This window comes from Thamnophis sirtalis, unplaced genomic scaffold, assembly GCF_051295495.1.
Source record: "Thamnophis sirtalis isolate CommonGarterSnake01/CBP01778 unplaced genomic scaffold, rThaSir2_p1.2 scaffold_5, whole genome shotgun sequence".
Lineage (NCBI taxonomy): Eukaryota > Metazoa > Chordata > Lepidosauria > Squamata > Natricidae > Thamnophis > Thamnophis sirtalis.
The window spans coordinates 113849368-113872541 of record NW_028261385.1 but is presented as its reverse complement, the minus strand read 5'-3'; the positions used below and the strand labels follow the sequence as shown (position 1 = coordinate 113872541).

At 36.6% G+C, this 23174-nt stretch overlaps 1 protein-coding gene across 1 annotated transcript in view; it reads right to left on the bottom strand.

Moving 5' to 3' along the window:
- The window catches only part of LOC106552402 (collagen alpha-1(VI) chain), a 46650-nt gene that overhangs the window by 8223 nt on the left and 15253 nt on the right, over nucleotides 1–23174 (bottom strand). Inside the window, exons 16-29 of the mRNA XM_014070662.2 lie at nucleotides 22802–22864; nucleotides 20131–20184; nucleotides 20010–20045; nucleotides 19559–19621; nucleotides 16005–16067; nucleotides 12706–12768; nucleotides 12125–12187; nucleotides 8581–8631; nucleotides 8452–8487; nucleotides 7737–7799; nucleotides 6965–7030; nucleotides 6304–6339; nucleotides 4594–4630; nucleotides 1574–1582 (exon numbers count right to left, since the gene is read on the bottom strand). Of these exons, the coding sequence (XP_013926137.2) occupies nucleotides 1574–1582; nucleotides 4594–4630; nucleotides 6304–6339; nucleotides 6965–7030; nucleotides 7737–7799; nucleotides 8452–8487; nucleotides 8581–8631; nucleotides 12125–12187; nucleotides 12706–12768; nucleotides 16005–16067; nucleotides 19559–19621; nucleotides 20010–20045; nucleotides 20131–20184; nucleotides 22802–22864 (703 nt within the window). The remainder of the gene's footprint in view (nucleotides 1–1573; nucleotides 1583–4593; nucleotides 4631–6303; nucleotides 6340–6964; nucleotides 7031–7736; nucleotides 7800–8451; nucleotides 8488–8580; nucleotides 8632–12124; nucleotides 12188–12705; nucleotides 12769–16004; nucleotides 16068–19558; nucleotides 19622–20009; nucleotides 20046–20130; nucleotides 20185–22801; nucleotides 22865–23174) is intronic.

Below are 23174 nucleotides of genomic sequence, written 5' to 3'. Positions count from 1 at the left end.
TTTGATACAAATTATTACTAAGTTAGTGAAAGAGAATAGTTTAGCATGGGAATGTCTGTCAATTATCTTTAATTTCTGCATAACAAAAGATAAGGCACCTCTCATCTTATGACTAGAGACCTGATGTCTCGACCTAATGTTTGTATCCAGTTTGTATTTTATGCTTTTTAGGATGAGGTATTTACAAAAATAAATGTATATGTTTGTAGGTACATGTGTGTGCATGGTTGTATGTACATATGTAAATAAAATCAGAGTTGCTGTTTTATTTGGGGGGGGGGTTGCTTCTGTTTTATTCTGGAGGTTTTTGCCAATCAATTGCAAGTACAGTAACTAAGCTAATTTAAGATTTCTTGTCCATTTTAAGGGGCAATTTAGAAAAAGATTACAAACTATTTAGAATGAACCCATTCAAGAGTTGGGAGCAGGTAAACTAATTCTAAATCAGGGCTTAACATACTTTAATTATATGAAAATTAATAAATATTTCTATATAAACTTGTAAAGAACTAAAGTGTAACAAAAAGCATTTGAAAGAATAATTGTCTTCCAATATTTGTCAAATCTCAATCATCACATACAAATGGACATTTGCTTATGATATGCATACAAATCTCAAAATAAGTGACAATAGTGGATAAGTAATGCTGAATAAGCAGTGCAATATTTAGACCAATATTTTGATTCAGTTGGTCACCTGGGGATTTCTGAATATATATTTTAATAAATGTATCATTAAAATATCCTTCTCATGACTAATACTGAGAATGAACACGTCTTGTCTGGTTCTCTTTTAATCTAATGTTTTAACTAGATAATAAACCTAATCATGAATCTTTGGGACACTATAGCCCCGTGATGGCGAACCCTTTTCTTATGGCATGCCACAATTGTGCCCGTGTGCTATCGCGCATGCATGCCCACTCAATCTCCCCGCCCAACTGCGCATGCATGCGTGACCCCCATGCATTTGCATGCTTTCCAGAAGCCTCCCCCGGAAGTCCTGTGGAAGCCGGAAACGTATCGTTCCTGAACTTCTGTTTGGCTCATTGGAGCCCTTTTTTGCCCTCCCTCACCTCTGGAGTCTTTCCTGAAGCTTGGGGAGAGTGAAAAAGGCCCCAATGGCCCGAACGGAAGTTCGGGAACAAAGTTCCAGTTGACCTGTTGGGACTGTTTTTCCCCTCTCCACCCTCCGGAGGCTTTCCTGAAGCCTGGGGAGGTGAAAATAGCCTTCCTTGGCCTTCTGGAAATGTGATAAATCAGCTGGCCGGCATGCACATGGATGCTGGAACTGACAGTAACACCAAATATAGCTCCATGTGCCACCTGTGGCACCCATGCCATAGGTTCGCCATCACAGCTATAGCTAAACAGATCTGGTGATTAATTTTAAATTCTTGCAGCAGGTAACTATAACAATAGATTGAAAAAGTGATGACGGCAGCAGACACTCTTACAGAAATGAATTCTAGGACTGCCTGCGACTGAAGAATGGGCTAAAGAGTGAATTTCCATTTAAATCTTCATACACGTAATGAAAGAACGATAAAGAAATTGCAAATAGGAAACTTACCACAGCAAGCTGAAGTGGTGGTTTTTTGGGGGGAGGGAAGGAGAGGAATAAAATGTATTGAGAAACATAAACTTGGCAAATACAAAGAGTGCTGAAATACATTCATACTTCTGCTAGGGATACCATTTAAACAGATTGGAAATGTTTCTCTTCATATTGGTTATATTTTATAATGTTTCTCACATTCCAGTTGTTTAACATACTGCTACATTAAACAAATGAGAATATGGGGAATATAATAAAAATGCCTGATACCTTTTTTAATGTGTGCACCTGTATTTTACCTGCATGATATTTATTACTGCATTTGTCACAAATAATTAAGCTAATTTCTGGTGAATTTCCAAACAAGGATGTTTAAGAAAAGAATATGCACACAAAAACTTCATTTTCACTGGTATATAACCAATGTAAACATCGCTCAAGAAATTAAAAGTGGAATGCAAGCAGCACATGAAGCCCTTTTCCTAAGAACCCATTTTTAGTTTATGAAGTGTAATTATTACGGATATTTGTATCATACAGTAGTACAGCAATAGCATATTTTTCAAAACACAAGAATAAAAACAAATTGATAGCATAATTGCATATTTGTTTTTCCAAACTGCATTCCAAGGAAGCATATTCTAGATTGCTATTTCTTGTGTACATTGAGAAAATAAATAAACAAGTAATTTAATAAAGTACTGACATATTAATAATTTTGGCTTATGCCAATTTCTTTTTGGCTTTCAGATACATTTGATTTTGACATACATCATGCATTATTGTTATCCTAACTTGAGGAGTTTTGATTCTTGAGCTATCAACATTAATTCTAGGCACCACTTTTTGCCATCAAAGCTATAGGAGGAAAACCAAAAATGGTTACATAATTTGAAATGCCTCTTTTTCAAGTAATGAATATTATTAAATGGTGTAGGATTTATTAAAAACACGAGGCATCTGATTTTCCAGGAATCTAAGCAAGCAAAACCTGGGTAACATTAGGAAACAGAAAGGCACTAAACAGTAAATACAGAATACAATAACAGAGTTGGAAGGGACCTTAAAGGTCTTTTAGTCCAACCCCCTGCTTAGGCAGCAAACCCGTCAGGAAATTTCTCCTTAGTTCTAGGTTGCTTCTCTCCTTGATTAGCTTCTACCTACTTCTTGTTCTGCCCTGAGGAGTTTTGGAGAATAGCGTGACTCCCTCTTCTTTGTGGCAGCCCTTGAGATACAGTATTGGAACACTGCTATCATGTCGCCCCTAGCCCTTCTTTTCATCAAACTAGACATATCCAATTCCAGCAGCTATTCTTTATATGTTTTAGCCTCCAGTCCCACAGCACTTTCTCCCAGCAATGGACCAATTGTTTCCTTGATTTTTTTCTTGTTTTTAACATGCTGGAAGCAGCTTTTTTTATTTTTTACTTTTGTTGCAACCCTTTGTTCATTATGAGCCTTAGTTTTCCTGATTTCATCTTTGCAGGCCAGGGCTATTTGCTGAAATCTGCCTTAGTTATGTGCCCATCTTTCCATTTTTTACACTTGTCCTTTTTGTCTTTCAATTTATCAGAGTTCTTTATGCAGCCATGCTGGTTTCTTCGGAGAGCTGTTATTTTTCTTCTTCATTGGTAGTTTGCTAGACTGGGCTTTTATAACCTCACTTTTCAAATTACCAAGCTTCTTGAGTTGTTTCCCTCTTCAGGATTCTCATCCATGGAATCCTTCCCAAGCTCTAAGTTTATTGAAATTAGCTTTCTTAAAGTCCAAGACACTAATTTGACTTTGTTCTATTGATTGCGCTTGCATAATGTTAAATTCCAATATTGCATGGTCACTTGCCCCCAGGGTTCCTATGGCTTCAACACCTTCTATCATTTCCTCTCTGTTAGTGAGAATGAAGTCTAGTGTGGCTGATCTTCGTGTTCCCTTCTCTATTTTTGGTGAAACAATGTTGTCAGGAACCTGTTTGATCTTTCACTTGATGCAGAGTTTGTCTCCCAGTTGATGTCAAGGTAGTTAAAATCCCCCATTGTGATGTGCTTCCTACATTCCTTAGTTAACTGACTAGCAAAAAGTTCATCTATTTCTTTTTTTGGTTGGGTGGTCTATAGTATACATCTATGGCAATGTCATCCCCCCGTTTTATATTGACCCAAATGCATTCAAGGCAGTTTCCATTGCTCTTGAGTAATGCTGATTGGAGGAGTTTTTGAGGAAAATAATCAAGCGTGTGTGTGTATCTATATGAATTCATATACACATACAAAGACCGTAAAAAGAAAGCTCAAGACCGTATTGGTTGGAAAGATGAAGAAGAGGCCTTCATCCTGCAATGGATACACAAAGGCTAGAATAATGATAAATTCAATAAGTAGGAAATTGTACTCTAAGCAGTGAATGTTGCATTGAAGGGGGTAGTTGCAAGGACCTTTCTGAATTTGAAAGATAGATGTACATCTGTAGAATTTTGGAGTTTCTGCTTGTTGTGAATACATGGATGCATGATTTGTATGTCTGAATAATATGTGAGGGGAGGAATTATTTGAGTCTTCCTTTGTATGTTTTATGACTTTACTGTCATTCCTTTACAATATATGAAGACAATTTTTTGATATATTACCTAAAATATCCAAACAAATGCATAATGGAACTTGGCTTTAAAATGTGTCACTTTGCTGGCAATTCAACAGCAAAAATAAGTGAAAAGCAAGATCTGGTTCCAATCAATTTGTTACAAGTGGTTTGTCATGGTAGTTATAAAAACACATTTTTACTTGAGGTGTTTCAACTAAAGCAACTTCATAATTTCTATATTCCTATTGAATTATAAGGAATGCAATGTTAATTTGGGAAAAGTTGTATTAATCACATACACTGTATTTGGGATGCAGTAGTTGAAAACCTGAAGACTTATTGAATAGTTTGTGATGGTGATTTGGTAAAACCAGTAAGCTGCCAATTTTCATTATGATAACACTTGTTAATCAATGATACTCCTATTAACTATGCATGAGCTGAAATCAAATACTTACAACACATTTTCATGATGATATCTAAAATTTCACATTCCTGAAAAAAAGGAAGAAAAGTTGGTCTCATTGAGACTTTGGAAATGTAGAATGAACTGGGTCCTTCCCTGCAATCTTGAAGAAAATTTCCTTTGATATCCTTTCAGTTAATTTAGCAAAGAGTTCAGGAAATTTACAGACTACAACTGAACTTCAGATTCTTCCTTTCAACATCCTAGTTTAGGGCTGCCATCTGTATCTATTTACACACAGGCACAGGCACACATACAGACTTTTAAGATTGGCTTTTTATTGTTTAAAGACTGCTGGAAGTTGCTGTGTCAATTTTTAGCAACCGAATTGCCAAAATTTGCTGCCATTATCAAATGAGTAGGGGAACTGGAAAGCATGGATTATCTATTCCTGACATCAAACTTAATATGTTTACTAATAAAGGAGAATATTTGTAGCTCAGGGTTAAAATATAAATGTATTATGAGGGGTCCTTGGTGCTCTCTGAGTGAGTTGTTTTCTTGCAGATGTTTCATTAGGTAACATGATCAATGCTAGTATATAATCAGCATTGATGATATTACCTAGTTTGGGTAATGAAACATCTGCAAGAAAATAACCCACTCAGAGTGGATCAAGGACCCCTCATAATATATTTACATAAGCTTCATTAGAGAGGATGTAGCATTTATAGAGAATGATTTGGTATGCAGGAAACAATGAAAAGATATCTGACATTTTAATCTGTAATTGAAGCTAAATCTTGATTTCTGTGAAAACTAAATCTACTCATCTGAAAGTGTGTCTGTACTGAAATAATATCAAAAGCAAAGCAGATCAATATAGTACAGCATTAAAAACTATTTCCATGTTTTAATATTGCCTTTATTGTTTTTATAAATAATTCAAGGTTGCAAACAAACCTATCCTACTTCCTTTCCCGTCAATGGCAACCCTGAAATGAGTTGGGCTGAGAGAAAGTGACTGGTCCAAAGTCACCCAGCCAGGTTTCTTGCCTTAGGCAGTGCTAGGACTCAGTCTCCTGGTTTCTAGCCTGGTGTCCTAACCACTAGAGTAAACTGCTCTCTCATTTATTGGTAAAGGAAAAAAGGAGTCTCCATGGATTTTAATCCACTAATTCTTTAAAAGGCGTGCTCATCTCCATTTCCTTAAACCATTGAGCCAGTGCTATTTGAAGACATTTTCACAGACATGTGGGCAGCATGACATCATACTACAAAGAAGATGACGAAACACGGAACACTTTACCTTCCCACCAAAGTAGTACTTATTTATCTACCTGCATTTACAAGCTTTCAAACTGCTAGATTGGCAGGACCTGTGTAAGTGACAGGAAATCTTTGCTGGTGTTTTTTAAGCTATTTGGTATATTTCACAAATTGGAATGAAGGCCAAGGAACAGGTAAAGCTTGGGAATCCATGAATGAAAAAAGTAATAATCTAAGAAGGCCTACTAAAAAAAAAAGGCTTTCTCTAAATAATATTGAGAATGTTATTTTTAGGACTTAAAGAGAGAAGCCACTGACTATGGAACTAACCTTCCTCCAAGCAGCTGAATGTTATATAGCTAAAATCGTTCCAAATCTCTCATATCTGCAGTGCTTGCTATGCTGAGCAGTTTACTCAATTTTTCATGAAAACACTTGAATAGTGCTTTGTTGTGTAGAGAAGATAAACCACATTAATTTCAGTCGTACTCACATCTGGCCCAGGGAGTCCTGGAGATCCTGGAGGTCCCTAGGATATAAAATCATGGTAAAGGCTATGAGAAAAATTCTCAGTTACATACAGAAATTCCAAAGGAATAGAAAGGTGGCTGTGACCTATGGTTGCTTTTGGTGAAGTTCAGTTCCCAAACTAGACTGAAAAAGAAATGAAAATATGCTAAAGAATTATGGCTGCTAGCTATTGATGATCCCAGGTTGCTCTCTTCCCCATTGCCCTGGACTATGTAACTGCTGGCACATTATTTAAAATATAGCCGTTCTCTAGAATACATGAGATAAAATGACAAAGCAAACATTGTTTTTCATCATGCTGTAGTCTTACTTTTCGACCAGCTGAAAGGACTGCAGCCTTCAATGATTCTAATGATACCAAAACTTGATGTTCTAGTGAACTGAAGATAATTTTTCCTGCAGGTGACGTCTTTCCAAAAAAACCTCTTTTTCTTATAGAAGCCTTAAAAAATAGTGGTCATTTGTACCAGTCTGAGGCTAGGTTTGGGAAACCTTATCCTTTCTGATAATATCATGGTAGCATAGCCTGTTACTTTCTTTAAGAACTAAAATGGAAGGACGGATGAGATATTCTATATTCTTTATAATATTGGAATTAATAAGAAGCTTATTTTGCTACTTACTGGTGCTCCTTCTGATCCCCTGTAACCTTTGGCACCTTTCCTGCCTTTGATCCCAGGTTCAGTTATCTGGAAGGGGGGGAAAAAAGAACAAGGCAGATTTTTTAAGTAGATGGTGCTGCTATCAGCTCTTTTCTAGTAGAAAACAGGTAAAAGGCTCCTTTGCTTTCTTTTGTTCAAATTTCTAATTACTACAATAGAATTGAAAATTTTGAAAATGACTTATCTAATAGATAATTTGGTACAAACCTCGCAAGAGCCTGGGAAGGCCCTGAAACAGCTATGAGAAGTGCTTATCATTTTTTTCTTAAACTAAAATAAATATCACATCTGATGTTCAATAAGTATCCACCGTGATTATCATCCTGTGTCCAGCCTCATCCACTGCTTTCATGACTTGATGACCAAAGATTTGAATCTTCCCTTAGCTGATGATCCCAAAGACAGACTATATAGATGAGTATTTCTCAACCTCAGCAATTTGACTTCTGTGAAACTCAATTTACTCCCAAATAATTGACACAGGATTTTAGGCTGAATCACAATTGAGTTCCCCCTTTCATCTTCTAAATTTGCTATAGTTAAACAATTCCCCCATCCATTCATGTCATTTCTAAACTATAATGCATGGGTCTTTTCAGAATAATACAATCCATCTAATAATATACATAATTCTCATTTCAAATAAATAGGTAGAATAGGATGAAAAACATGGATTGCATTATCTAAAAGGGTTGATTCTTGACAAATATGCTCTATCCCATTTTTTACTTACTTGTTTACCAGGCTCTCCAATTTCACCATCATCGCCTTTGGGCCCCGTGTAGCCTTTGGTGCCCTAAAGAAGAAAAGGCAACATTTAGGAAAAGCATATAAAGAATGTGGGACTGACTCCTGCAACTAACAGTAGATAAGAGTACATAACTAAGCCTTCTTTAGAAAAGTATGTGATGTGCGGGCTTCTTCCAACAGCCGAATCCTCTGCTCCTGACCTGCTCTTTCCTTGGCTGTTGGAAGAAGCCTGTGCAGGCTTCCTTCTCTTTGACAGCCACCTGGTTTCCAATGGGCGGGGGGAGAAATCCATGCATTAGAGGGAAGAGAAGCCCAAGCTTCTGCTAGGGACTGCCTTTCCTCCCTCTCTAACACATGGATTTCTCCCTATCTCATTAGAAACCAGGCGGCTGTCAAAGAGAAGGAAGCGTACATGGGCTTCTTCCAACAGCGTCCTCCGCTCCAACAAAGGAAGTGGGTGGACAGGCAGGGTGAGAGAGAGAGCATGAGTGGCAACCGAGCGGGCAGGCGGGGGGGGGGGAAGAGGTGGGGCAGGCCAGAGGAGGGATCATACCGGTACCATACCAGCCTGCTGTAGAAGTGAAGAGGAGGATGACTTTTTCTTGCTTCTTTACAAAACAAACACCGGTTTGTCAGGAAAGAAACAAGGGGTTTTAATTTCACCTGTTCAGTAAGATAAAGAGGAGAATGATACTTACATTAACTCCACGTTCACCTCTAGTTCCAGGATCTCCCTGGAAAAGTAAAAGAAGAATGGAAAGTAAAATTGAAACAGCATAAAGAGAATTAATTCTGTTTAAACTTTTGCAGTATGAAATGAAACTTACTGGAGCACCAGGATAGCCAATGGTCCCATTTCCTGGTGAGCCATCATCTCCCTAAGAGGAAATTGCGAGATTAATAGAAGTCAGAGTTTGAACGTTTTGGCAATTAGCTATTATAACCCACATTTACGAAAAAGTGAAAAATGGATAAAAAATGGAACAGTGGATAAAATATAAAATGGAAAAAAAAAAAGAAAAAAAGTGCAAACTGAACCGACGTCTTGACCAGTATGTGATTTGAAACTCAAGAGTTAAGAATCTGGAGGCTCGAGTGGTCATATTCATTCTTTCCAGTTCACAGACAATGACAATCATGGTGGGGGGCAGGTTTGGGGGGAGAGAAAGCTTAAAATGAATGATTGGCTAAACAAATGAAATGTAGGTCCATTGGGTTCAGGTTATTTCGATTGACAATCTGCTGGTATAACATTTTTTTCACCTTAGAAGGGCTGGTAAAAATGTGGTTTTTGCACATGGCAAAGGTGGCTTGAAACTGAATTATTGAAAATATTGGAAACAATCGCCTTGGAAAATCCATTTTTTATAAATGTTTCTGCAGTGTAGAAGGAGAACAAACATTTTTCTTTAATTGTATCCATTAAATTCCATTCAGTAAAAATAAAAAACACCCCACCTCTACCCCCAAACAGGTTGGTTCAAGTTAAGACATTGGTTGTCTATAAACTAATGCTTAGATTATGGCAATTGATTCAAAGGCACTTGAAGTACAGGAAGCAATATACAATAATTGAATGAATGGAATGGAGAGTTGGTGGAATGATTCCCATGATTACAGCTTAGTTATATTTGTTCAATAGGAGGAAAAAGAGCAATTGCTCTACTGTTTGTTAGAATTATTCATCCCTGCTCAGAAATCGAAATCCTGATTGCATAAATAATTTCTGGCTTAAAATAAATAAAGGAACAAATATTGGTTTTTGGTGTCTACTACTACCCAACCAGCCTACAGAAAAATGGCATAGGGTCTCCTGCTTGGGCAGGGGGTTGGACTAGATAATCTACATGGTCACTTCCAACTCTGTTAATCTGTAAATATGTAAAATATAGGTATTTCCCAACATCAAACCATTGTTCTTTCAAAGAAGTTTGAAGCAGGAATGATTGCGGACTTAGATAACCCTAGAACATACTATTCCAAAAGAAAGACAGTTCAGGAGTCAAATTGGAAGCACAAAAAGCTTAGTTAAGATCTGAAAATTACAGAATATTGTAGAATCTGAGGACAATAAATGAACCTTATTTAGTTACATTAAAAATAAAAGAAAATAATTAATATTTCAGCTGCAAGTTGCCTCTGACAACAAAAAACATAGCAACTACATTCTTCTTTTGGCACAATTGTGTGGTATGAGGTCTACTAAGCAATTGTGAAGAACAGAAGGGGAAGTTAAGATTGAAGTTTAATCAGAACAGGGAATAGGAATTTGGATTGTTTTAGATCTTTAATATGCTTAGCTCACTTGAAAATCATCTATTAAAAATACACAGATGCAAGATGATTCTTGGCTTTGTTCTTATCTGTGCTCCTGAAAAATACTGAAATAGTAGTTGATTGCAGTTGGATATGAATTAGTAATGTAATAATTCTTTAAAAATACAATTTTAGGCTGCATCAAGAGAAGTATAGTTTCCAAATCACAGGAATGGATGAATTACTTTTTACTCTACATTGGACATACCCTATTTTAAACATTATATCTAGTGTCCAGGCAGTGCATTTTAAGACTGTGTTAGACAAACAGGAATAAATTGGAGAAGGACAATGAGGATAATCAGATGCTTAAAACTAAGCCCTCTGAATAGAGAATTAAAGAACGAAAGAAATACATTCTAGATACAATGAAGATCAAAAAATGGAGGGTTTTTATGATAAAATGACTGAATTAGATAAAATCTTAACAGGTACTGATGAAAAAGTAATTAAAAAACTTTATAGCTACCTATTAGAGGTGAAGCTACAGGAAGAACAAGTTAAAGAAACTATGTTAGCTTGGGGGGAAAATTTTGGGCATGGGATCGACTTAGAGAAATGGCAAAAACTGTGGACTCAATACTATAAAATGACAATGTCAACTGCATATAAAGAGAATTTGTATAAGATGTTTTACAGGTGGCATTTATCCCCAATGAGAATAACAAGAATGTCTAAGAATAAATCCGAAAAATGCTGGAAATGTCATCAGACGCCGGGCTCATACTACCACGTGTGGTGGACTTGTACTGAAGCTAAAAGATATTGGACTAAAATTCACATGGTTGGAGAAAATGATACATAAACACATAGACTTAAAACCAGAACTTTTCTTATTCGGAATCATACCAGAAACATACAATAAAGACTTGAAATATTTGATTGTAAATGTTTTAGCAGCTGCTAGAATTGTATTTGCAAAAAAATTGGAAAAATGAGAATGCACCAACACAGGAGGAAACTATTCAGAAGATAATGGAATGTGCCAAAATGAGTAGACTTACATTTGAAATTAGATAACAGGAGGATGAGCAATTTTATAAGGTATGGGATTTGTTTTACCAATGGTTGGATAAAAAAACCTGGAAATGAAATTGTTCATTAATGTACTACCAGAAAGTTATAGTCATTGTTATGAAAGTTTTTTTTTTGCTATGAAATAGTGTGATCATATGATATATAAAGGACAATAATATATTCAATGTATAAGAGTGGGATGATTTGAATCCTATGTATAATTGTAAGTATTGACCATGTTGTACTGAAAAGATTTTTATATATTAAATGGACTAATGATGATGTAATGAATAATTGATACATATATTAATTGAAATGTTCAATAACTACTTGGATTACCAATGGGAAACTATTTCTGGAGTTGACTATGCCACACTATAAGTATTGTATATTCTATGGATGATTAATATTAGCGGTAACTTGAACACATAATGCTCAATGATGATGTATTTAGTTATGTTTGATGGATAACCAGTGATCTTATTTTTAATTGTAAAAACTGATGCACAAAAGTTTGTAACCAAATGACATGCTTGATGAAATTGACACAACACATTTGTGTTTATTTGGGTTGTTTTGTTTTTGTTAGTTTTTTTAAAAAATATTTTTTAAAAAAAGAACGAAAGAAATGTTAGCCTTGCAAAGACTGTGTGAGTAGTGGATGGGGAAACAATGCCATTCTTCAAAGACATAGAAAAACGTCAGATGGAAGATCATTACTTATTTCTTTCATTCCAGAGCACTGAACAATCATCTGTCAGGATGCTTTAATTTGCATTTGTGCACTAAGCAGGGGATTGGAATTGCTGGACTCAGTGCCTTCTTTCAACTCTAGAATTCTATGATAATGAGGAGAAGGTAGCTATAAGCCTATGATATTTAAAGACTGGCTTGAGGTTTAAATGACTCCTTTGACCTCCAGTTTTCAGGAAGCTCAACCATTTATGAATATGGCCAGGACTGTCTTCTCTGGAAGTAAACATAATTGGAACATCAGCCAAATTAAAATTTAGCATTCCCAGGTATTATATCACTCACTCTATCGCCCATCAATCCAGGGTTTCCAGTTATTCCAGGTGGTCCAACCTGTCCTTTAGGACCCTGAAAAGTAAAAAGGGAAAAAGCTACAGTAATATTTAGTGTTAATTTAAACTAAATGACAATCACAATTCATTTTCAGAAGAATAGTTATACAAAATCTATACTGTAGTATCAGAGTGTAACAAAATATCACCTTATCTTTAAGATGCTGCAGACTCTTACAATTAATGTTTTGTAGATTTATGTTATATTGCCTTCCTCTTTTTAAATGAGCCTGCTATTTTGAAGGATAGTAGAAATTTTGGGAGCCAACTTTTTTATTCTTATTTATTCTTTGCAAAGTTTATCACTTGTTTTCCAGGCGTCACAATATGAACATCATATGACACCAACCAGCAATAAAATCTCTTAAATATTGTAAATTAACATCTAAAATGCCCAATGTTTCCTTGTTTCAGTTCACATCTGTATATATCCTTTAGTTGACATCTGTATGCATCTTACAACACTGTTGATCTGAGAAATGTGTATGAGAAATTCAGTGAGATACAGGATTCTCCCCAATGATAGACACTAACCTCTGGTCCAGCAGGTCCTTCATCGCCCCTAAAACCCTTAGGTCCAGGTGCACCTACTTTACCCTAGAAGAAAAATGTTAGTTTAGTGGTTTCATCCTTTGTAATACATGGCCAGAACCAACTAGTTTTGCAGAAATTACAAATCTTTGTACAAAATGATCTGAAGGGAGTTTCTTGAAGTTGTTCTTCCTTCCTTCCTTCCTTCCTTCCTTCCTTCCTTCCTTCCTTCCTTCCTTCCTTCCTTCCTTCCTTCCTTCCTTCCCTACCTACCTAATTTGAGGTGGGAAGACTTAGGAAGAAGTTTGATTTAGAGGCCTCAGGTTGTTTATAATTTTTTAGTAGCAATATTCTGCTACATTATGTGTAAACTTTCCCTACAAATGTTTGCCAACAGTCTTTGATGGTAGGGATTAGCTTTGCTGGTTTTTTTATTGCACTGAACATATTTTAATTGGTCAATGACTGAAATAAAATTTCTCTGGGTTTGTTTGTATATTAAGGAGAGAATTTTTATATATTATTCTTTTTTGAAAATATTTTGCAAGCAAGTAAACCTTTATAATCCTTTATACAGTATAGCTGTTGCTGTTAACTCCTATCAACATTTTAGCTTTGGAAACCCAGAGGTAGATCACAGGCTGCCTGATTTCTCCCACATATAGGTCCACATATAGAGGCTAACAATGTGTTACATAAGTTAAGAAAGTGTGTTCTCTGATATTGCTCATATTTTATATGGGCAATTTCAATAGTTTAGATTTTTTTTAGATAATTTCTGCAAATGAGATATTACTTCATTTTGTTTTGTCAATTGATTTATCAAATGGTGAGTGTTTCTATTTGCAAGCAGCATTGATTACATATTTTACCAGTCTGGATCAACAATAGGATTTGAAAAGTGTCCCTCTATCTATCATACAAAATAAACAGCTGTAACTTTTTAGACTTTTATTGGAAAAGGATGTTATTTGTAAATGTGGATTTGCTTCTAAATATTCACCCTGAACATAGATGTGTTAGGGGCTAAATCCAATTACCGGTACTTATTCCTTTTCTTTCTCTACCACTGGGTTGTTGCAATGAGAAATTTCCTTACAGTGAGAATAATTAATTAGTGGAGCGGCTTGCCTTCAGAGGTTGTGGGTGCTTCACAGGAAGTTTTTAAGAGAGACTTGGCAGGCACTTGTCTGGAGTGGTAAAGGGTTTCTTGCCTGAGCAAAGGATCGCAGTAGAAGACTTCCAAGGTCCCTTCCAATTCTGTTATTGAATTAAACATTTTTTTTTCTGGCATGGCTCTCCAGCGTAGCTGTTTGCTGAATGCTGGAGCTCTGGGGGTATCAGACCAGGAATAAAACTTTACAAAACAATAAGTTTAGATCCAACCTCTTTGCCTTTGGTAAAGGAACATCATTCAGATTACCTCAAGTGGCTGTGGAACTGAGCTTTTACCAGGTCCAGTACAAACACTGTGCAAATGCTAGGAGTTATATACATGTACGTATACATATATTTGGCAGATGAGATTTCAAAACTTTAATTGCATTTTAAAAATGAGAATACATTAGCATGGGCTTCAAAGATACTTGCATCAAGTATAGATGCAAGTCTGAACCATATGTAGGTAGTCCTCTACTTAAGAACACAATTGAGCCCAAAATTTCTGCTATTAAGCAAGACATTTATTAAGTGAATTTTATCCCATTTTACAACCTTTCTGGTCCCAGTTTTAAGTGAATCACTGCAGTTGTTAAGTTAGTAACATGGTTAAGTGAATCTGACTTCCATATTGACTTTGCTTGTCAGAAGATCACAAAAGGTGAACGCATAAGCCCAGGACACTGCATAAATATGAGTCAGTTGTCAAGAATCTGAATTTTGGTCATGTGACCATGGGGATGCTGCAACGTTTGTAAGTATGTACAACATCTAAAAGTTTGTAAAACGGTCATAAGTCCAGTTATAACTTTGAACAGTCACTAAGCGAACTGTTGAAAATTGAGGACTGTCTCTACTTGCAAAGCAAAGGGGATGCAGAAGCCTGATCTTTCAATATTTTAGAAATGGAGGTTACCCATGAACTTTTCAGAATATTTTATGGGAAAAGTTAAAGTTTCCCCATAGAAAGAATAGCTTTAGGATGAGTAAGACTTATTTCTTTATTTAAAGCACATTTTCATCCTTGTCAGTTAGAACAAACTACAAAGAATAATCACCAGGGAAACTGTACAATTTAAATTTTAGTTCTATGCAACTGTACTGTCTAGGGCATGCAGTATTATCAGTTAATTTGTCAGACTTTAGCTTTCTCTTGATCCAAGAAAAATCCTGTACTGGCTTAAGAACCAAAATAAATAGCTTTAAAAACTTCCTATTCCCCCTCGTTATAGCCCTTTCTTATTTATTTTTCCTAAAAAAGGTATCAATTTTCATTCTTCTACTGATGCCAATTTATTTCACAGTTTGGTTTTTTTTGAAATTTCATTTACTTGAATCCTGAGTTCTAAAATGTTATTGATGGCCATTTTGAATCCTCCTTAGAACAAATAATCGTGGTCTCCTTTTTTCTCTTTTTAAGAAGTCTGTTGCTTTAAGTGTCTTGAGGAACTCTTGCTTGGTCATCTTGATGCAACATGTTCAATTTTATATAGAAAAACACAGATGGCTCGTATAGCAGGGAAGGTTCTAAATGGGATTTATGTCAGCTTTTATACTAGCTGCTGTTTTCAATTTGCCATTTTGGTGCAAAACATCTGCATTTCATTTTAACAATACGTGTTGTTTTACAACTACAAACTGGACTAATAGAACAGAGCAAAGGCCTCACTTTGGAGCATTAAGGGATGGAAATGTTCTGGATCTGTTGAAGAACAATTTTCCTCTATAGCTGGGATATACAGGCCAGTAGAAATATTATGCAGAGAAAATAAGTGGAAAATATGAAAGCAAAAGGAACAATAAATAGTATCTACTGCAACCTATATATATGGTCTTATATTAGAAAATAAGTTGTCTTATTCTTAGGAATGTTATTGATGTTAATGATACAAGGATACCAGATCCCCACATTATGAGCCGGAATCTACTCCTTTTTGGCTGTCCTAATTGCTTATAGGGCTCTTTGCACTACTCCCATCAACACTAATTACACTGATCTTTGCTGCGAAAAAAATATTACGATATTCAAATTAATACAGAACCATGGCCTCGTCTAATGTTTTCTTCCTTCCCACTCATTGGTTTACATTCTCCCTCTGCTCAAGTGAGTGACCAAGGAGGCAGAAGAATTGAGAGCATCTTACTGGCTCTCCTGGTGGTCCAAAAAGTCCCTCACGGCCTTGTTCTCCTGGTGGACCTGGCTCACCCTAAAAAAAAGAGGAAAATAAATGAAGCAATATTTGCACAATAGAATAAGTAGAAAAGCAGAAGAGACAATATAACATCTGCAGAGTTGAATCATATGTGTTCTATACGTATACTAAATATACTAAATTATACCATATTTTGCTTATAATCGACACAGGAAAACAATATCAAGCAAACACTATCAAAGGCCCCAATAATCTTAAAATCCATGGATTATCTACTCTGTTAATCTGTTAAATCTGTTAAAAAGCTCATTGAAAGAAAAATCATATCTTGCCCAGAATCCGCCAGGGATTGGAGTTTTGGCATAATTATACTGTATGTAGGATCCATTGCATCATATTGTCAGAAAGCCAACTATTTCCATTGTTCTTGCCAATTTGCTTGTAGAATAAAGAGTACTGAGAAGTTAATGCCTCAAATGGGACTAAGGCAAAGCAACTATGGGAGTGGCCAGAAGAAAAGACTTGTTCACATATACCCTCTTTTGCCTCATGAGTTGATGAAATATCGATGGCCTGGCAGGAATGCCCAAAGGCTACATAGAACTGAAACTGACTGCTGGGTTGTGGCACTTCTAGCATTTCTGTCTGCTTGGTCCCCTCTCGGTGGCTTGAGTTCTTGTCATCCTCTGTCAGGGACACTACTCACTCTTTGAGGCTTGACTACATCATGGCAAATGAACAGCACTGACTCAAAGAAACAGTAGTGAGCAATATCCTTGTGTTGCAAATATTATCACTGGGCAACAATTTCTTTCTGGAGAATGCCAAAATATTCTGTACTCATGGGACAGTAGCACAACAGAAGAGCAAGAAGCCAAAACAGTGAGATGTCTAACACAGCAGCATACCAAGGGGTATTACACATTACCCAATCTTAATTAAAAGGTCTTGGGAAACACAGGGAGTCTATGGGATGCTAGACTGTGAGAACATTAGTGAAAGGAGCAGTGGGGAGGGGGCAACAGGAGAGACTGCTGCTTGTCCTCCCATTTTCTGAGAAGTAGAAATATAAGAGTAATCAGAGCCAGATTGAGGGACTTCTGGAGAAAAATGTTTTCTTCGTTTGAAAAATAAATATAGTAGGGAGGGATATACCACAATCTCTTATGTGGCAGCACTCCTTCTTCCTCTGTGCCAAAACTTTACATAAACAGAATACTTGGTTCATGTGAAGAATTAGGATATGTCTCTGCTTTATGAATTTGGAATGAGGTAGATCAAGAATCCCATTTTTGAAAATGCCTGCTGAACTCACAGCTGAAGATTTGGACTTGAACTGAGCAAAGAACAATTCTAACAGGGACTTTTTCTATAGTATAATAATGCAAATTATATAATAATGATGATTAAATCTTCATTATTTTATCATCTGAGTTTGAAAGATATACTGTCTTCCCAGAATGTCAGCATGTTTGTTTCTTTTTTTCTCTCTCACGTTTTGGGCATGTTTGTTTTATTGTAGATACAAAACCCACATTTTAATTATTTGTTAGACTTTCCCTATTGACAGTAGCATGTTTTTAACTGAAAGCCAGCAGCAATCGGCAGCTAGAATATCAACGTAAGCCTGGTTTCAAGTTCTCATTAACTCATGAATATTATATTACCATGTTTTATGGATAATGACATTTTTTGTTTGACTGAATTTCCAGGATTATTCTCTAGAGAAAACAGGAAGGAAGTGGTTGAGCATTCCACCATGGATAAAAGGGTAGAATATGCTGTAACTAGGTCTAATGAGTAATTTGAACTATATCCCTACTTAGATTGGATATTTTGTTAATAGAAGCTCCAACCTTTTTTTCTTGTAGCAACGTTCACACAAAGAAATGACAATTTTTGATACAATGATGCAAAACTGCCAAGGTTTATTTGCAAAATATTTGTCTCTGTTTTGATTTCTTCTAAAGCATGCTTCCTATAAGACAAGAACTTCCTTTTCCTTTGTTTCCACCATAAGGACACAAAACTCAGTTGCAGAATTTTGATCAACACGTTACTTCCTCCATAATCCTTATTTGGTCTTTGGAACCACAAATACCTACCCTTTAGGCCTGCTGCATTTGAGCTAAAGAACTCCAGAAAATCACTAGATGGCAACAAAATCAGAAGATCACTAGATTTTAGACAGCTTAAGCTGTAGACAGCTTAAGCTTGCAATAAATCTTTATACCCATTTGAATTTTCTGGATTCCCTCATGCTTGACACTAGATATGTCTAGCCTAATAAAGAGAAGGATTAGGAGTGACATGATAACTGTCTTCCAATACCTGATAGTCACAGAGAAAAGGGAGTCAACTTGTTCTCCAAAGCACTTGAGGATAGAAGAAGAAACAATGGGTGGAAGCTTGTTAAAGAGAGATCCAATCTGGAACTAAAGAAATTTTTTCTGATAGAAAGAACAATTAATAAATGGAACAGCTTGCTATCAGAGTTGTGAGTGTTCCATCACTGGAGGTTTTCAGAAAGAGCAACTTGGGGTGGTTTACAAACTAATCTGATCCATAATTTTAAAATGATAATTCTCTTCAGAAGCATATTTTTGAATTTTCTGAACAAATTTCTGCCTAAACAAAGCAAAACGTGTTCAGAATGTTATTTTATGAAAAGTGATTTTTAGTCTTCTGAGATAAAATATATAAATGTCCTTGTTACCCGTGAATAGACCCATGAGAAGGAAGCTAAAATTCAATACATTATTTTGGTATAATCCTCAAACTCACGAACCCTGCAGCACTAACTTTTCTCAATATATCAGAGCATTTAAAAAATCTTCCTTCCTTGTTACCCAATTGGCCTTGGTCAACTGAATTCTTCTAGCTGCCCAATTTTACAGATGCATTTTTTTGTTTGAGACAGTAGATTTTTCCCTACTCTCCCAACTTTCTCATGAAAACAGGCATTATTTTCCTTTCCTGATCAACTAGCTCATCAGAGGGAGATCCAACCTGGAAATAAGAAATTGCTTGACAGTGAGAACAATTAATCAATGGAACAGCTTGCCACCCCACCCCCCGAGTTGTGGTGCTCTATGAATGGAGGTTTTCAAAAATAGATTGGACAACCATTTGTCTGGGGTGGTATAAAGCCTCTTGCTTTGGGCAGAGAGTTGGACTAGAAGATCTACAAGGTCCCTTCCAATTCTATGATTTTATTCTGTTACGTTCTGCTCCTCTCCTCTACTCATTCTATTCTATGCCTTTCTTAATTTATAAACTCAGCCCATTCTACATTGAGTCATGTGTATCCTCCAAGTTTCAGCTACAAGAAATTCACCACAAAAACAAGTTTTAGCAGAACCAGTTAAGAGTGCAGAATGTCTTTTCCCACATGTTGAGACATTATTAGAAGTATTTAAAACTCTTAAACTTGACCATTTCTCTAAAAAGATCATCAGGCCTTAATGGCTTGAGTTTTCACTTAAAACAGTAAAGTCTTTCTTCTTCTTCTAAACTATTTGTGGATATTGTTAATGAAAATTTACCTTTCCTCCTTTTGACCCACGAGTCCCAGGGACACCTCGTAAGCCTTCAGATCCAGGGCTACCCTGTATGCAAAAGGATGATGATGATTTTATATACTAGATTCAATAACAAGCCTGCTGAAAGTGTGGCAGAGATCTTTTAAACATATTTCTCTTCACGAAGAAGCTAAAGGGGAATTTTGAATTAGAACTTGTTCTGAGAATCCAGTTAGGAAGGATTCTGAAGGCTTGCTAAGAACTGAAGAAATTCCTAAACATTTTTGTAGGTTTCACTGTGTTTACAGTTGAGAAAAGCTCTTTGCTGATTGTATCCCAGCCCGTATGAATATTAGAAAAACAGCTTTGAATAAATCCATTGAATTTCAGTTCCAGAAGCTGAATGAAGACCATTTTCTTGGTTCCCAATTTTGCTACCAATTACAGAAAACATCGTTGAAAAGAGTAACCTTACCTTTGGTCCAGGACCACCATCAGAGCCAGGACTTCCCTACAAGAGAAAGAAGAGACAGCGAAATGAATTGTCATGTACTTAAACTTGCTCCTTCAGGCCCATAAAAATTTTAAACATGTACCTCATCTCCCCATTCTCCTTTTTCTCCTTTGGCTCCCACTTCTCCAGGCAGACCCTAAAAGATATGAAAAAGTAAATATTTTTACCATGAGCTTTTGAGTATTCATACAGCAGCTGTGAATCACATAGTGATCTAAACTTAAATGGATAGAGATGTCAGAGCAATGTTATTATTGCCCTTCAAAATCAAAATCAACTAACTTGCCTTTCATAGACAAATGACTTTATATAAAGATTGTCTGCCAATTTAAAAACAACTCTGACTTTCTCTGATCTCATGACATCAACTGCATTGAGGGGCTGAGATGATTCAGTTTTGGCTTGGCTTTGGTATAGCTGCAACAAAACCAACATTTTAATTCATAATATTCTAAAATATGGTAACTCTTTAGAGCTAGCTGGCAGTCATTTTCCCATCAGAAAGATCTCTTAACTTATTCCCAAATGCTGGCACCTGAGCTTGGGTTCCCCTGAAAGGTCCTTGAGGGGAAATAATGTCTTAGAAGCTTCCAAGTCTTCATATTTTTTAAAGCAACTAAATAAAGGCAATGTGAATTGAGGACACGGACTGGGGTGTATGGAATAGCAATTTATTTTACTCAACTATGACATGGGATAAAACATATCCTGCAGCTGGACGAGAGCAGTAATTTTTTTTGCTCCTTATCATCAGTATATTAAAATTGGGTGATGATCATATGACAATGTGAAACTTTCTGATGGTTTGGGGAACAAAAGAAGTGGAAATATAGAAGAGGCCAAAGTGTCTAAAAAGCATGATTATTTCGTATACCACTTCTATGATGAAGGAATGTTATTCTTAGCTTATTCCTGCTTAGAGATTACAGTTGCAGTTGCAAAGCAAAACATCACATGACTGACAGAAACGTCTGTTTTGGTTGTTAAGCAAATCATTGAAGTTATTAAATGACTTGCATTTTCATATCTGCACTCTCCATTAATTGTGCTTGTTAAAAGCAGGTTGTGAAGCGTGCAAATTATGATCATGTGACTGTGGGACAATACAACTGTTGTCAATGCATACTGGTTGAAAAGCACCCAAATGGCAATCATGTGACCATGGGACACTGTGATAATCCTAAATATAAGGTTTGGTGGCAAAGCTATTTTTTTCCAATTCAACTTCAAACAATTGCTAAATGAAGAAGTCAATAAGTGAGGAGTATCTGTACAGTTGTTTATAAAGAACATTTCGTGATCCGTCAAAACCGCACTCGACAAAACCGCGCTCAACGAAAGCGCGTACCTGATGTCATCAGCAGCGCGACGAAATTTTTAAAAAAATAAATTAAATTAAAATTAAAATAAAATTAAAGCAAGCCAATTCACATAAAGGTAAGGGTTAGGTTTAGGTTTAGGGTTAGGTTAAGGGTTAGGGTTAGGTTTAGGGTTACGTTAAGCATTAGGGTTAGGTTTAGCCTTAGGTTAAGGGTTACCGTTAGGTTTAGCGTTAGGTTAAGGGTTAGGTTAAGGGTTAGGTTTAGGGTTAGGTTTGGGGGGGGTTAGGGTAAGGTTTTCGCTTTAATTTTAAATTTACCGCTCACAGCGCAATGTTTTTGTCGCGCTGTGATGACGTCACGTACGCGCTTTTGTCTACCGCGGTTTTGTGGCGGAACCGAACATTTACCCTCTCCATCTAGGTTGCATGGAATACATGTACAAGAGTACAGATGTGTAAAATTCAGGAAAAATCCAAGAGGAGCTGCAGTATCTAGTCAATTTCATGTTTTGTGTCTGATCAACTAACCAGTATTCCTAATCTGGAAAATTACCTACAGTCAATTTTGAAATCAGGAAAGCTCAATTGAGGTTAGGGTTAGTCTCCACCTGGTAAAGTGAGGGAGGGGTGAAAAATCAGTGATACCCGTCTATCTCTTCCTTTGCCAGCTTATCTTCCGGCTGTTTACCATCCTCTAATGCAGTGCTTTTCCCCCTTAGTTCCCCTTTTCATTACCCAAAACTGCTTATCAAAAAGTCCTTTTACCACTTATCAGAAATTCCTTATTTAAATGTCCCTGCGGTCATTTGGGGCAATTTACTTAGAATAGGGAAGTTTAGGGAAGCCCAGCTCTAATGGATCCACTAGCAAGTTATGGGGAACCTTCACTCAGTCCTGCTATATATTTCTCTGAATAAATACCCAATTCTGCTGACTTTCTTTATCAAACAGTATGCAAACAAACAAAAATAAAACAGGCCAAATTAATCGACTTAGAGTAATATCTAGATCAGTGTTTCTCAACCTTGGCAACTTGAAGATGTCCGGACTTCAACTCCCAAAATTCCCCAGCCAGCCGCGAATGCTGGCTGGGGAATTCTGGGAGTTGAAGTCCGGACATCTTCAAGTTGCCAAGGTTGAGAAACACTGATCTAGAGTAAAAGATCCACCCAGTGCTTATAGCTGGCTCATCAGAAAGAGTGTGAATGTGCTGGGTATTGCCTCTTTCCCCCTAACCTGGTGGTGTTATGTTACGGGAGGGAGCAGCCGAACATGGATCTATGATCCATGTTTGGCTGTCCCTGTCTGAGATGTGAGAAAGGGAAGTGGTGAGAAATAGGGTATATAGTCAGGGACTCTCCTCCAGGCAGTTAACAGCAGTGATAAAAGGGGGAGGCCAAGCAATGCTGTAAATTCACAATTACAACTATACCTTGTTGCCAGGACGTCCATCTTTTCCTTGTGGGCCTGGACCTCCTTTGGGCCCAGGCTCTCCCTTGAAGTAAAGAACACAGAGACACATGTAAGTTTATGGAGGAAAACAGGAATCCCATTCCAACATCCTAAATGACATGACATACAAGGGGGGGGGTTGTCTTTGATCACCCTTTCCCTGGTGAAGAGAATCACTTGTTGTCAAAATAGAGAAATCTAGAGTTTATCATCGTGATAGGACCATGCATGCCAGCGTAAATGAGAAACATAAAAGCAGAATTTCCAATTCTTTCAAAAACAGACCACTTTTTATATTTAAGAATCCTATTATGGGTGTGTGTTTGTGCATGCGCCATATGTACCATGTTTGT